Source organism: Tympanuchus pallidicinctus, unplaced genomic scaffold (assembly GCF_026119805.1).
Source record: "Tympanuchus pallidicinctus isolate F22 unplaced genomic scaffold, pur_lepc_1.0 scaffold1, whole genome shotgun sequence".
NCBI classification, from domain to species: Eukaryota; Metazoa; Chordata; class Aves; order Galliformes; family Phasianidae; genus Tympanuchus; species Tympanuchus pallidicinctus.
This window is the reverse complement of record NW_026294618.1, coordinates 34,092,437-34,108,425: the sequence shown is the minus strand read 5'-3', so window position 1 is coordinate 34,108,425 and position 15,989 is coordinate 34,092,437. Positions and strand designations below refer to the sequence as shown.

The following is a 15,989-nucleotide window of genomic DNA, read 5'->3' as shown; positions in this document are numbered from 1 at the left end:
ACAATCAAGGGGTCTGTGGGCATCCCCTTACCCTCAGGTACATTTGAGGACAGCAGATCTCCAGAGCAGCTCCCAAGGTGGTCCCCTCACTAGGACATGGCACCATGCAGTTGTGATCTCTCCTAGAGAAAATATCCAGATTCCCACCTGTGCAGCCTATTGTAAGAAACCTTGTTGAGCAGGGAGGTAGGACTCAATGATCTCCTGAGGTCCTTTCCAACCCCTGCAATTCTATGAAAACACAGCATCTGTTCTGCTTTTATCATTTTCAGATTGTACCTTTGATTTGCTAACCTGGCAGCGTTTGGTCACTCAACAGGGATGAAGTTTACATGAGCAAATGAAGCCCTATTTCCAAGGCTGAAACGCTGCTGCCTTCTTGCTTTTTCATACAAGATCATCGCTCTCAAAACCAGTCCCTTTGTTCTGCTGCAAAAGCCTGCCCTCTGAATTGATCTTCAAGTCAACTGTCAAAGATTCCACGTGAATGGTTTAAAAACAATCAATCAGGTGAAGCATTTAATGCAAAGCTTTACATGGCAAGACAAGTTTATAGAAAAAAAAAAATGCAAGCCAGTCTCTCCGAAGATAAAGACTATTTTATATTACTGAAGGTAGGTCACATCCAGTATGAGAATAATCCAAGAGAAATTTTTGGTACCGCACAATCCAGCTGGCTTGTCCCGCCTGAGCCGCGCGCAATCACATACCAACAACAATACCACAGATTCCCAGATACCGACAGCTCCCGTTGTCACATTTGCTCTTTTGGTTACTCAACAAACCGGACACCCGCCGTGTCAGTTAGCAGCATACAGAGGAAGCGCCCCGAACCCCAGTGCTACGTGTGGCACCGCCCCGGGGGCTCCTTCCAGTGTGGAGAAGACAGAGGTGGCACAAGTGGTGCCAAACACAGTCAGCAAGGGGCAAAGGAGTGCAGGGAGAGCCCGTGCCATGGAGAGAGCACAACCACTGAGCGTATCCGTAACATCACAATCTCACTTCCCTTTCAGAAAGTGCCTTTGTTTATTCAGTTTTTGACGGTAAGGACTCACGCGTTTTATAGATAGATACCAAACTGGTATTATCAAAATAAACCATCTGTTTTATAAACCCACTATTTACAGAAACGGTTTCTGAAGGTTTGTTTTTGGATTTTTTGATTTTTTAACAAAAATTAAACTATACACCAATCTAAGTTACAGAAACAAAAATAACCTTTATAAGATCACATGTATAAAACAAGAAATGAAATGTGATTTTATTTAAGGCAATACTGGGCTACTTCACAAATCACCACCTCAAATATATACACTGCTCCACGCTACTAATTTTCTATCACATTCACAATGGATTCTTTAATACCAAATATTGTTTTAAATCTCCGATGTAGCAAACTATTTTATTCACATTTCCATTTTTTATTATGGAATCATAAATGCTTTGTATCCAATTAAAAGCCATGAAAAAATGTAGTTATAAGAAAACTATTATATTTATGAGTTAACTACATGTGAGTATCATCCGTAGATACTGCATGTTAAAACGTACAAAAATGAGTGTGTCAGTATGTTGCATCTATGAAGTGTGATCTTATCCAGCTCCTCTCCTGTAAATAAATGCCTTACGCAAAATAAACTGGATATGGGAGACTTAACTAGTTTTAGTTCAAAAGGTCTTAATTTAAAATGATTAAAGGACAGTTTTAAAAACTTGATCACTTAGTTACAATTAAAATTCTGAATATAAATGTGTCATTTAATAGTTTAGACTTACAGACTGCTGGTGGCAGCAAATGATTTACAATAATAAATATATACAAAAAAAAAAATAAAATGTATCTACAAATAAAGAGTACTGTTGTACATGAGCAGTGACCTGGTGAAAGATACCAATCACAGACAATTCACAAAGATTTAGTTCATGGAAAGGACAATTTGATAGAAAGTTGAGGTTTTGATCAAGTATTTACAAAGCTGAAGCAATTATTCTGTTCTTCAAGTCCCATAGGGATAAAAACAACTGAAAATTTACATGACAAATGTCATGTTTTTCTCTAGTTTAAACCACCTCAAAATAAAAGAGCTCGACAGTTACTAGCATGCGTGATGGCTTCCTATTGAAAATAAACTTTATTACAGGTAATGGTTACACACATTAGGGGTTCAGTTTTGATTGCCCTTCTCATTACCCTTTCTTTCTTTTGCAGCTGTAACTTCTGGATCATTTTCCCAGTGTTCATCAAGTCTTCTCAAACTGACGGTAGGTCTCATTTCCTGAAGTTGCTTCAACGCACGCTCAGTGCAGTCCTTAAAAGTCTTGTCTAAAACTATCTTTACATTATCACAGCTCTGAAGCTGTGATGGATTGGCAAACTGTACAAAGGTTTCAGTTGCAGAAGATGACCAAGTGACATTATTACTTGTTGCTAAGGAGGTCTTCTCGTTAGATTTTCGTGTGTTTGAATGAGATCCTTTTTTGGTTCCGCTGCTATGGTGGTCTCTTTCAGTGCTTTTCTTTTGCTTCACAGCAGACTCTTCAAGGAATTTGAGGAATGAAACTTCAAAACCCATAGGCTTAAATGAACTCCAGTCAAAAGCTGCAGGCTGCTCTTCAGCTGTCTGAATAGCAACTGCAGTCTCTTCCTCCCTGTGCAGGTTACTCACTTCAGCAGGCAGCACCTCCTCTGCTTTCTCAGTTCTTCTTCTCTTATTCTGAGACACATTTTTTTCTTTGTTTGCTCTTTTTAAGTTGTTTGATTTTTGCTTCTCTGAGGGGCAGGAGTTGGTCTCCTGCGAGTCATTATTTACACTGGAAGATATTTTTGCTTGATTTTCAGCACTTGAACAATCCTCGTTAATCAGTTTAGTAATGAAGAGTTCTGTCAGTTCATCCACTTCATCCTTCTCACCTTTCTCAGTTTCTTTTTGTGGTAACGTTGATGTGCTTGAATCATTATTGCTTGGTAACGAACTTGGTTCTGTTCCTTCCACTTCAATTTTTTTGTCAGTCTCCTCCTGCTCACAAGCTATTTCCTTTACTTCTGGCACAGAGTGCTGTTTAGATACAATGAGAAGATTTCTGTGCTGTGAAGTAAAGGCCTTGGACAATTTGTGGCATTTGTAATGTCTTATGATGTTACTTTCGCTTGTAACTACAGAAGAACATCCTTTTATCATACACGGATACTGAGTTACAAATCTGCTTGTACATTCGGACAATGCCTCATTTCTAGCTTTTATAGAAAACACGTGCTTTCCGCGTTTCAGTGAATAAGCCTTATTTTCCTGAATTTGCATTGGTTTTGCATTTTTGTTTTCCAAGTTAACGTTTTTCTTTCGTTTTGTTTTCTCCGACAGCCTGCTGCTTTCCTTTCCCGATTTGTTTTTCAGTCCTCTCTGTTTGGACTTCACTGGTTTCTCCTGGTTTGCTTTGCTTGAAATGTTTTCCTGACCTGGTGTCAGCCTTCTGGGTCTTATTAGATGATCTTTATGCCTGTCATTATGTTTATTAAAGATATGCCTCAGGAGGTTAGATCTAGTAGCATAAATGCGGTCACAGCCCTCACAATCACACTTGAATACACCATCATCTTCTACCTTGTTTGGCCTTATCTTAACACCGTGCTCTGTCTCAAGATGCGTAACGTAGTTGAAATACACTGTAAATGAAGATTTACATTGAGACTGATCACAAGAAAATCTTCCTGCCTCTGGAGCTGGTTTCATGTTTCTGATTTGCTCAGGGGTCATGTTATGAAGCTTCATGTAATGCTGTATCAAGCTAGGAACCTCCTGGAATATTCGGGAGCAGTCACTCATCTCACACCTGAATTCTCTGATGGTGGGTTTAGTTTCAGTCTCGTCACGTTCCTCCTTACTTGGCTCACTCTCCTCCTCCACTTCAGCAGAGAAGGCTGGGAGGTCTGATTTGTGCACAGCTTGATAATGAAGAATTAGATTTTGTTGAATTGTAAACGCTGCGAAGCAGCCCTGATGGACGCATCGATATGGTCTGTAAGGACTGTATCTGGTTGGAAACTCCAGAGGTTTTGTTACGGGCTTCCGACGTTTTCTCTCATCTTTTTCTTTCCTGTGCCTCCTAACTTTGCGCACTTTTGCCTCTGGATCACCAAAAGCGTCTGCGTTATGCTGCTCCAATGGTACGGAAACCACCTGGGGAGGTGTTTCCAGTTTTTCAGGAATATTCTTCTCAGGTAGTAACTTTTCCAAGACATTTACAGGCTCTAGAGCTTCCTTTATCTGACCTTCTTTGTCCAACGGAGCTGCAGTTTTGTTTTCTGTTATTAGTGTCTGCAAATTTATTTCAACAGGTTGTGAAGTTGTGTTTACGATCTCATTTTGAGACCTTCTGCCATAAGGCCTTTTAATTTTTAATTTTACCATCTCTTCTGTTGTAAAATGATGTACAAGCTGGCAGTGTGCTCGGAGATTAGAGTTTCGCGTAAATGTCTTTGGACAGCTAGCAACAACACACTTGAACGGGGCGTACTTCAGCTGATGTTTCTTGATTTCCAGTATCATTTCTGCAGTGTACTGGTGAACCTTGCCATAGTGTTTAAACAACGCATCTTTTGTCATTGCACTATAGTTGCAACCTTGATTCTGACACACAAAAGGCTTATTAACTTTGTCACTAAAGTGAATAATCGTTTCTGAAGATACCTGGACGAGGGGCTTGTTTTCAATTGGTACAACAGGAACTGCTGGTGCTAGAGTATCTGCTGGAGGACAGTGGCAAACACTCTCAGAGATCTGAATGGATGAATCATTTTCGAGTTTCAGTTTTTGTAAGCCCTCCAAAATTTCCAGTATTTGATTATCAACTTTTTGAGATGTTTCAGATTGAGTAGAGTTACTCTTTGCAGCAGTGACATTCCCCGAATGCACTGCAAACTGTGTGTGAGCAGGTAACAGCACACTACTTGAAGAATTTCCTGAAGAAGTTTGTGCGGTATTTACTTGCAAGTTCTGTTCCGAAGCAGTGCCAGTATCCTGAATCTCAGTTTTCACCTCAAGCATCTGTGAATTCATGGCACTTTTAATTATTTCAAGGGTTTTTTCAAAGTTCTGAATAACACTGTCTTCTGAAATCTGCTCCTCTGAATTGGCCTGCACACAAGAATTTGTAGCCATCATTTGGGAATCCCCGTTTTCAGCTTTCACTGTTAAGGTACGAGTCTCAAGGTTTGTTTTGAAGTTCTCTTTGACACTGGCCACGAATAACTGATTGTCAGCATTATTGAGTTTCTGTGTGAGACTTTCCGCCACTGCTTGGGAATCACAATTTGCTACCAAGTTGGACTGAAAATTATCTCCCTGTGTTTGCACATTTCCTTCAGAGCTTTTGGCTAGAAGACCCGTTGTTATATTATTTACTGCTACTTTCTGTGCTATGTTAGGTGCAACTAAGGGTGTAGTTGCTTTTCTCTTCCTCTTTGAAGCACTGGTTCCCTTCTTATTTGAGTTATTTGATACTGAATTATTAGGAGTACTTATAACTGAAACTCGTGAAGCATTCCCTGCAAAGGTTTGTGCTGCTGCAGCAGCATTAGAAAATGAGCTAGAGCATAGGCCATTCTCAATTGTCTTCAGCATTAAATCATCTGTTGCAAAAACAGGCAAACTCTTGCACTCGTTTACTGAAGGAATTTTGGTATTGAGGGTCCTGTTTTGGTCTGTTAGCAGAGTACTTGGGTTGCAGACTGTCTGCAACAGAGGTGACATGGTTGAATTGGGAAGAACAGTTGCATTTATTTGAGTTGTACCAGTGACGCAACTTGTTGTAACGATATGTGGAAGTACGTCCGTGGTATCAAAGGTACTTGAAATGCCTGCGGTTTCCAAAGCTTGTTTTATAATTTGATTTCCTTCCTCATTTCCACTGGTATTAAAGTTAGGCACGTTGGCCCTTGGGAACATGGTCTGCAGTAAGGCCGTAGAACGATTTTCAGATGCAAGCAATTGCAGAAATGCTGGATCTTTAAAACACAATTCTGGATTGAAAGTAGGCTCCTGGGGTTGCTGCAAGCTTAATGAATTTGAGGAAAGAATCATACTAGCAAGCAAAGACTGTCCATTAGCTTGCAGAGCTTCTGCAGAAATTTCTGATCCTTCAAGAGGCTTACAATATGACCTTTTAGATAAGTGACCACCAAGTGATCGAGGATTAGTAAAAACTCTGAAACACCTGCTACAGATAAATTTACCATCTCTAATTATTGCTGGCCATTTTGCCCGCTTGTTATGTTTTGGCTTCCTTTCTTTTCCATTTGGACCCCGGCCACGGTCCTTTTTCATCTTTTCTGGAGTTGGAAGTTGAGAACTGGTTTCACTGAAGTTGTTTTCATTATTCACCCGTGAAGGAAACAATTGATCAATAGTTTCCTCTTTTGGGAAAGCAGAACTGCTATTTCCTTCTAGTTGTGACGAAAAGTTGTTTGTGTTGTTTTCCAGTTGTGAGAAGACTGAGCTTGGGGCGTTCTCTGATGGTGAAGGAAAAAGAGACATTGGACCATTCTCTGCAGGCAAAGGAAGAAAAGGATCTGAACTGCCATCTATATTCAGAGGCATAACTCTTTTTGCCAGATCTTCCAACTGGGAAGGCAAGGTTACACCAGACAGATTTTCCATTTGTGAACATAAAACACTTTCAGGCTCACTTTTAATACGAGTAGACAAACTTGGATTTATAACACTTTCCACTACAGGCAACACAGGATTGGTCATATTTTCTAAGTGAGTTGGGAAGAGTGTAGTTGAGAGATGCTGCGCTTGACTGGAACAGGCAGGATTCGAATTAGTTTTGTTCTGTGCAGTAAAAGCAGCACCGTTAGGATTGCCCACTTGAGATGGCATCAGACAGACAATCTTTTCATCGTTTTCAACGTTTTGTAAATTGCTGGATTTTCGTGGTTTCTTATTCTTACGTTGCATTTTAAACGTAGCGTATTGATCGGGGTGCGCTGCCTTCATGTGCTTGCCAATGCTCTGTGATGAGTTGTAAGTTCGAGTACACCCCTCAACCTGGCAACTAAATTTCTGGACAGGTGCTGCTGGTGACACAGTTGGAACTAAGGAATTATTTATGCTAGGCTGTGATGGAATAAATGTAATACTTTCTAAAGTTTTTAAAGGTAGGTTATATAGATTAGCTGCAGCTTTAATACTGTCTTCAATTTCAAGTTTGGAAATGGGAACACTGTTTCGGTATCCTGCCTGATTCTGCATGCTAAGCGTGTTTACAATGTTTACTTGCCCTTCTAAGCTTTTGGATTCAAGGGCTTCTGGTTTTAGTGTATTCGAACTCACAGAGATATTTTGAACATTCTGAGACTGATTGAGACAATTCTCTTCCTTTCTTTCTTGGAAAACTGGAAGACAAGAATCAACTGTTGAGCACAATTGCTGGGCTCCAGATTTAGTGGGATCTACTTTACTGGTAGTAGCAGCCAATTTACCTCTCCTTACAAAGTTGTCTCGGATCTTCTGGTTAACTGCAAGCATCTTAACACTGCTCACTGGAATTGCTACTTCCGTCTTCACTGAACCTGCAGCAGCCTCTTCTGGAGCAGCATTAGGCAAGGAATCACTTTGCTGCAGTGTATTTGGGGATGTATTGGCACTTTCACTCCCTACCGGTTCTGCTTTGATTTCATTCCAGACATAGTTTTCTCCTTCAGTAAAACTACTTTGGTTGTCAGCTGGAGCAGATGCTGATTCCTCTTTAACAGCAACTCCATCAGTACTTTCATTAGCTTTAGAAGGTTGACTAAGATCAGACTGATTCGCCTGGCCTTCAGGCTGTTGCATGTTTTCAGGCTGCTTGTTGTGTTCTTCAATATGCTTTTCCAGTTCGTTCTGAGAACGGTACACTTTTCCACAGCCTGTGAATTTACAGGTATAGGTATTATAGTGTTGTGCTTCGTGATCATACAGTAAATAGGCTTCAGAAAACACTCTCCCACATTTAGGAAACATACACTTTGCTCTGAAGACTTGATGCTCTTTCCTGTGAGTTAGCAGCTCAGCGTAACTGTTAAAACCAGCCTTGCATTTCATCTGTATGCAGATATAAGGCTTGCTGCCACAGTGCATTTGTAAATGATCATTCAGATGAGTAACACTTACAAAATGTCGTCTACAGTACTGACAAATCACTTTTTTGCTTTGCATTTCTAGAAAACGTTTAGCTTCTTCATTATCCTTATGCCCCTTTGCATGTGCTATTAGATTTTTAAAATACTTAAAGCCTTTTTTACAAAACGTTACAGGGCAAGTGAATTCATTAACAGGTAGTGGCTTTTGAACTGGCACTATCTCTGGTACATATGGTTTATCTTTATCATCATTGTCATCATCAGAGCCATCATTATCATTAAATACAATGAAGTCTGTTGAATAGAGACTGTTCTTCTTAATGGGTCGCTGCTCCTGTTTGGATACAGAATTGGTTTTCTGATTCTCGTTGGTAGTTGCTATTTTAGGAGGTCTTCCCAATCTTCTCAGCGGTTTCATAGCTGCCAGTCTCTCTTTGCTGGATTTTTTAACATGCAAAGTTACATGGGGAACAAAGTTTTCTTTAGAATTAAAATTCTGGGCACAAATAGGACAACTGTAAATTCCATCTTTGTAATGTTTTTGAGCATGCCTAACTATTCTGTGACCTAGAAATTCCTTGTCACATAACACACAGTACTGCATATAAGCTTGCCAGTTCCGGAATCTAGCTGATATGAATCCTCTCTCTCTGAGTTTTTTAATTTCTCTCTTTTTCTGCTTTTCATCTCTGATACCTTTAAGAAGGCTTGTAGCTTCATCAAAACTGCCAGCAAACCCATTCACGGAGGTTTCTTTAGTCTCTTCTTGGCAATCCTCAATCTTCTCATACACTTCACTATCGTTGAGTTCATCTATCGATGACACAATGGAAGCTTCCTCTCCCATCAGTGCCAGACACTGGCGCTTTAGAGTTTTCCAGTCCCAGAATTCTGGATCAAAAGGCCACTGAGTTTTCAGTACAAGTAAGAGCTCACAGCGCAATGAATTTGGTATTGGAAGATTCTCTTCATCGTACTTTTGATCAGGCTGATTATAGAGCATTTCAACAGCATAGTATGCATCCACAGTGGGTTCAAGAAGAAATTCACTCAACTGACAAGCACGTTTAACCTCCAAATCATCTGGAAGCAAACAGGAGATAGTCTTGCAAATAGATATCTTGACATCTGCATTTTCACTGGATTCCAAGCGCAAGGCTTTCACACACAGTTCAATGCAGGTTGCAAGTCCAGCACCATCAATCTGTAAAGCAAGATTAATCTTAGTAAATCAGCTCTAAATAAAAATAAATAATAATTAAAAAATCATATTCATTTTTTCATAAAAAACAAACATCCTAAATGTCAGGAAAATACATTTGGATCTAATAATATACTCTTTTAGAAGCATAACCTTTAAATACTAGGCTAAGTTACATCATCTGTCTTCATGCTACTAGAAACTGAAAGCTTAGACACAATTAAAATACATACTAAATGTACATTCTGCCATATTTGTGACTTTCAGCTTGTATGAAAGAGGATTTCAGTTTGTATTACAGCAGTACTGGGACTTTTCCATAAATTAACAAGTGCCAGTTCTGTCACATTTATTTAAAATAAACTTCTATGGAGCACTAAGTTAACACTAAGTAGAAATAAACGTAGTGCTACAGCTACAATAAGAGAAGCACATGATTATAAAAAAGCTATAAAATTTGGAAATCACTTAAGGCATAAGGGTTTGTTTCCAGTTTTGAAGACTATTCCACTTCAAAATCAACTGATTATAACTGAACACAAAGGTTCATTCCAACTGCAAATAATAAATGGAACTAAATATTCCATCATTTCAGTGTTTCAAAAGTCACGTGTACACCCATTTCTCATTTACACCCTCCAGAAAAGTAAATCATGTTAATGTTCATGTTACAGATCCTTTTGCTGCCAAGGATGCATAGAGAGGCCACTATATACATGAAAATAAAGTCAAGTGCATTTATGAATGCACAGATCTACTACTTCTATGGCTTCAAATTTCTGCCACCAGTGAAACAGCCTACAGTTCACTAAGGAAAAATCAGTACAGCATGGAGCAGACTGCTTTTAATATTGTCCCCTACCACTCCAATTTAGTTCAGGCCTTCAGAAAAAATCATGATTAGCCTACAATAAGCCAGGCCAGAATGAGGCAAAAGGAAAAAAAGAAATTAGAATACAAAGAATCACAGAAATCTCACCCAACTAAAAGCTTTTGGAAGAGCTAAGCTTGGCTATAAACATTAAATAGTGCAACTGCTGATAGAAAACTAGGAAAATTACATGAAACTGAGACATATAAACTGAGACGTGTATCTAAGTCCACAAAAGGCAAGTACTTCATTTATCAAAACAAACTGCATTCTTTGTGGCAGATTGAAATGTTTTTGGTTGTTCTTTTTTTTCCCCTCCTCCTTTATTTCCATAATACTCTTATACACTAATACAGAGCCTTTAGTTCCTCCAGTCATCCATAAGATGACATCTTCCACAATATCTGAAATACGGAAAATAATAAAGAGGAATAGCAATACCTGGCAACAGAAAATACCTTATTTGGTAAATACAAACAATAGCAGAAGGCTGTAACTTCACTTTTACATTTTATTTCATCTCAGCTGTGGCATTTCAATCTTTTCTTTTTTTTTAACTCATTTTTTTTTCTCTCAAATGACCAGAGTGTGACAACGATTTAAAATGAATCAACTTGCAGTTCACCTATACAAAGAGGCTGTTATCATTTCCTAAAACCAATTATGATTGTCCCTAAAAGACGGGCTATCTAAGCAGCTTTCATACCTTCCTACTTATAGCTCCATTTAAATTGCATTAAATATCCTTACCTCTGAGTTAATTACTTTGATCAGGAAGAAAATGTGATAAACAGTCTTAGTTAACACAGAAAGTTGACGACATCTCTCTAGATACACTTGAATAGAAGGCTCTACCCTTTGCTGCAGTTTACTCCAGAAAAGAGTCAGTTCCCTAGAACAAGAGAACAACGTTTCAAGGCCAGCAACACAATCTTTCATCTGATCACAAGAAATGCAGAGTCGAGAAGTTTCCATTTTGTCTTTGGGAAAATGAAAATAGGAATTTACTCACGTAAATTTATTAGTATACCCACATTATTAATACCCAGTTTTAAAAGCCACCACAGTGACTCAATTCCAAAAGAAAAGATCTGAATAAAGCAGTAATGCCACAAATTACATAATTTGTGGGCTCGTTATGTGGTTTTGAAAAATTTTACACTTCTGCATTGTCAGTAATTATTAATAGCTATAGGAAGATTACTTTTCTCTGTGGTACATAAATTTTTCTTGAGCTGCTTTATGAATACGAATTTAATTTGCTTTAGCAAGAAATTAGGTCCCAAACCCAAACAGTAGTAGTAGTTAACTCACTACTTCATCTCTGATACTAAAAGTTTCCTAAATAAGAGGTTCTCCTTAGGTACAAACAAGCCAAGGGTACTGAGTATCCTACAGAATGGTATAACCTGCAAAACTTTAGCAGAACCTGTTAACACAAAATCCACCACTAAAAGATGTTCTACCACTGCTGTACAAGAAATGAGATGCAGAAGCATAGCGAATCCACAGTGGTGACAGCAAACCCAAAATAGTAAGCATTTTAATCTATAGGAAAGAGCACCCCAGCTTCTAGAATTTATCACGATAAACAAACGTGTTATGAAACAAAGACAGAAGGGAAAAGTTTTTATGCATTAAATTCATCATAAGGCTGATTACCTGCCTGCAGATATTAAATTCCTTACTTCTACAGCATAAGATTACTGTCAGGATAAATGACTAACCAGCTACTAGTATTTGTTAGTACCTTTTCATATCGTGCAGCATTCAAACTCCAATAATTAAAGCTAATCTTATAAAATACTTTTTCTTTCTTTAAAACAAATAAATAAATAAATAAAAGCTTTCCAGAAGTCTCATCTCTTTCCTGTTCAGCTCATGGATATTATGAGACAGAGAAAGTCAACTGATGGACCAGCTCTATCTTCCCTAAATAAATTTACACTGCACCAGACAGAAAACAACATTCAAACCCACCAGGCACAGTACATCTCTCCTTGCTGAAGCTGGCGAGATAAAAATGCTGCACATAAAATTAGAGCACTTTTCTCATCTCCATCAGATTCCAGGTTACAGATCATTTCTAGAGCGTCTTTGCAATCTACTTCTGCAATCTGTGAGGAAAGAAAACAAGACCAACACTAAGCATGTGGCTTCATTTTCAGATAAGCATTAATCTAAACCTTTGCAAAAAGACTTTGTTACCTAGTGAACAGTTAACTCTATTACACCGTGATGCAACTCAAAGAAAATCAGTGTTTCCAGCCAGTCAAAATTGATTATGCTAACAAAAAAACTTTTTCTAAAGCTTGTTTCTTAAAGACATCAAACTTGAACCTAATGTCCCAATCATAAACTTCTTGGAGTATATCATTAATTATCCATATGTACTGCACACTGATAGTAATTAAAACTACTTATGGTAGTAATAAGATAAACTGCAGCCTAAAACAAAAAGACTATTACCTGAAACTAGTCCCTGATGTTACTACTGGTTTAATACAATAGCTGGTCAATTAATGAGTATGAAAGTTCAACATGAACATTTCTGTATTTTTTTCAAAAATTAATAAGGAAGCTGCACAGATGAAGAAGATCAACTGAATGCCTGCAAGAATATTACAGTTTAAACAATGTAATTTAATATAAAAATCTGAGCCACAATGCAAGCACTTAGCTTCATAGTAAAACAAAGCAAAAAAGTCACCCAGTAGTACTAAACAATAGTATCAGTAATGAATCAGCACAGTTGTTGAAACTACTACTGTCTATTTTGACTCTCAGCAGACTGGTTTGATTACATCAATTAGCACATCTGGCAGGACACTCTTCAGAGCTGGCAGCTGAAGAACAACTTGGCTATTCCAACTGCACTGCTGAAAATCTCTCGAGTAATCACGAGAAATCCCAAAGCTAGAAAAAAAACCCTCAATCCAAATAACTAGTTTGGTATTTTGAATACAGTGGTAGCACAGTTTGGTTTGGCATCATATCCAGATATTGCCCCAGCAATTAAGCTACAATTTTGAAAAATACAACTCATTTTTTCCTCTAAATTGTGGGCTTGTAAATATACTAATAACCCTTCACTGCCAGTCATTTGAGGTTTAAGAATCTCAAGGTCATCTTCTGTTTCTCTCAAGACCTCAGAGAGGATAGATAAACATAACTGTCATACCAACTCAGACAAAGCCTGCTTTGCTCAGCACTTCTCTCAGAGGGGGCCCATCAGTGAAAAGCTTACGGAAGAATATGTGATGCTGATCTTAAAATAAAAGCATGTTTTTTTTTTCTGAATCGTTTTTCCAGTCTATCAGAGTTTATATGGGATTCTAGCAACAGTCTGTACAGATTGTGCCACAAGCCTGTATGTCTTGGCATTTCACATCCTGCAGATTTAAATTCTTCACATTTTTGAAGCAAAATACTAGACTAATTCAAGCTGAAAATGAGCACAAATGCTACTTTGCTGCCTGTTTTAAATGGATATAATACCATACCATTTCTCATACTTGCATTAAATTTCCATTTTCTCATACCATTCTCAAACCACGAAAGGGCTATCCCTTTCAGTTCAGAAGTCCAGCCTGACACGTCTGCCTTCTGGTTTATAATACACGAACTTTCCAAAATGATGAGCACTACTGCAAACCATTGCAGCTGAAGCTGCAAAGACAGGCAGTCCAAGCTAAGGAAACCAAGGTTTGGAAATACATGTATTAAGTCATCTGAGATAGCTGTTGTGTGTGCTATAGCATCCTAAGAAATAAGGCTATCCCTTCCTTTTGTCCATTGGAGTCACGATTCACTCACTGACTGAGCCCATTCTGCTTTGGAGCGAGACAGCACTGAGTATTGAAGGAAGCATTTTTACAGGGCCGCAAATTCCAAGTTTAGTAAACAAACATAAGATCACACAATCCTGCCATAGCTTCACTTATTGAGTTCTTGCTGGGATTCCTGAGACTGTTCTGAAAAGGCCTACAGTAGCCAGAGGTGGGAGTGTAGATGGATCCTACCTCCCTCAGACCAACATGTCCAGGGAGATGCTGTCATCTTAGAATTTAGTCTACATCTCAAGCAGGAGGCTCTTCCAACTCCAACTGCATAATTTTCATCTCTTTTAAGACCTATTTCAACATGTTTATTACTTATTATTAGCATAAGAGACAAAAAGACAGAGACAAAAAAAATCAGCAAAGAGATGCAGTCAAAATATCCTGATGGTTGGAGTTAGCTTTCCCTTAACAAGGAAAAAAAAAGGAAAAAGGAAAAGTGAGAAGAACATTTCAAACCAGATCAAGTATCTGATTTCATCTTCAATTTCCCCACCATCTTTAAGTAAATTGTTATTTCCTGACATGGACACTTAGGTCAAAAACACTGCATTTGTTGCCTGAACCGAAAGTAGCACCTAAGGGCTCCATCCTATGTGCTAAGTACTTTGCAGAAAGTTACAGTTAGATTTCTAAGAGTGGCAAAATCATCATCTTCACTTCACTAACAGGAACTAAGGCAGAAATTTAAATATTTTAAGTAAAATTAAAGGTAGCATTGTGGTAGAGCCAGAAAATATCTACTAGGGACCCAGTATTCCACTTCCACAAATGTTTTAATTAAGAATCATTACTAACAGTTTAAAAGTGCCTTAAATGAAAAGAAAAATAAAATAAAGTACATTAATCATATTTTAAATCTAAGTATCTTCTCCATGAAAGCAGCTATATATAACTATAGTTACATAACTATAATTGGTGATTTCATCTTCAATGAAGAAATAAGTATTTTTTACTTACTTCCTCCATTAGCTTTTCATTTGGTGATCCTGAACACAGACAGACCAAGTAGGTTTGCTTGAAATTGCCTTGTGCACTGATTTCTGGATGGTCAGAGCAGAGTTTTGCCAGGGCAGTAGCTTGTGTTAATTGCTTTGTTTTCATGAGGTGTTTAATACGCATATCCAGCAGGACAGGGCCTTCAAACACTAAAAATTCATTCACTTCAAAGAAAAACAAGCCAAAAAATTACATACACGTTTCATAGCAAACCACAGAATTAACAGTTAGCATTTAGTCACTCATGGTTAGCCTACAAAGTCTATACAAATTAAACAGGGTACAAAAGGTACGAAGCATAGACAAAAAGCATCTTTGAAAGCTGTACTTATTTACTACAAGGATTCTCTGCTACAGCAAACCCTTTATTCTACCTGCAAGTTTTAATTCATACTTATTTCTTGGCAAAAGAGCCGCGTGCAAAACAGGTTTAAAAAGGCATATAAATGTTAAAATGTTTAGGCACCACTTAATCATAATTCTACAGAAAGAGGACAAGAAGCCACTACTACGCTCACATCCTTCCTTATGCTTTTGTGCTGTATCACTGCTAAAAGCTGCATTTTAAAGACTTTGCTACTGAAGGATAAAGGTGACGAAGTATCTGAAGTTCTTTGAAATACTGTTAAATATTTCATATTATGCATTCATACAATAAAGTTCAACTCCCTTTTAAAGTTTTTCAGCCAAATAAGAGGTTTGTCTTGTAAACACTTGACTGTGTACAGTTTAAAATTCAAAGCCATGGGAATGGCTAGATTGTATTCAGTTATATTCTGTAGACACACTGCTGTTAGAGTCAAAACTCTGCCATGCCTATTCCAGCACTATGTGTTTCAGTAGAAGGCTGAATAATCCTATGGAAGAGGAGAAACAAAGGTTGTTTCCATTCCAACAAATATATCTCAGGTCTCATCCAGATCTTTAATAATTTTCTGATGAAAATTATTTCACCTTTGA

The 15,989-nt window shown here is 38.1% G+C and overlaps 1 protein-coding gene across 2 annotated transcripts in view; it reads right to left on the bottom strand.

Annotated features, from left to right (window-relative positions):
• Positions 1-491: 491 nt before the first annotated feature.
• The window catches only part of ZNF292 (zinc finger protein 292), a 56,166-nt gene continuing 40,668 nt past the window's right edge, over positions 492-15,989 (bottom strand). For both annotated transcript variants that reach the window (XM_052694154.1, XM_052694164.1), the window contains exons 5-8: positions 14,991-15,193; positions 12,172-12,308; positions 10,942-11,083; positions 492-9,323 (exon numbers count right to left, since the gene is read on the bottom strand). In XM_052694154.1, coding sequence (XP_052550114.1) covers positions 2,166-9,323; positions 10,942-11,083; positions 12,172-12,308; positions 14,991-15,193 — 7,640 coding nt within the window. In that variant the 3' untranslated portion in view covers positions 492-2,165. The remainder of the gene's footprint in view (positions 9,324-10,941; positions 11,084-12,171; positions 12,309-14,990; positions 15,194-15,989) is intronic.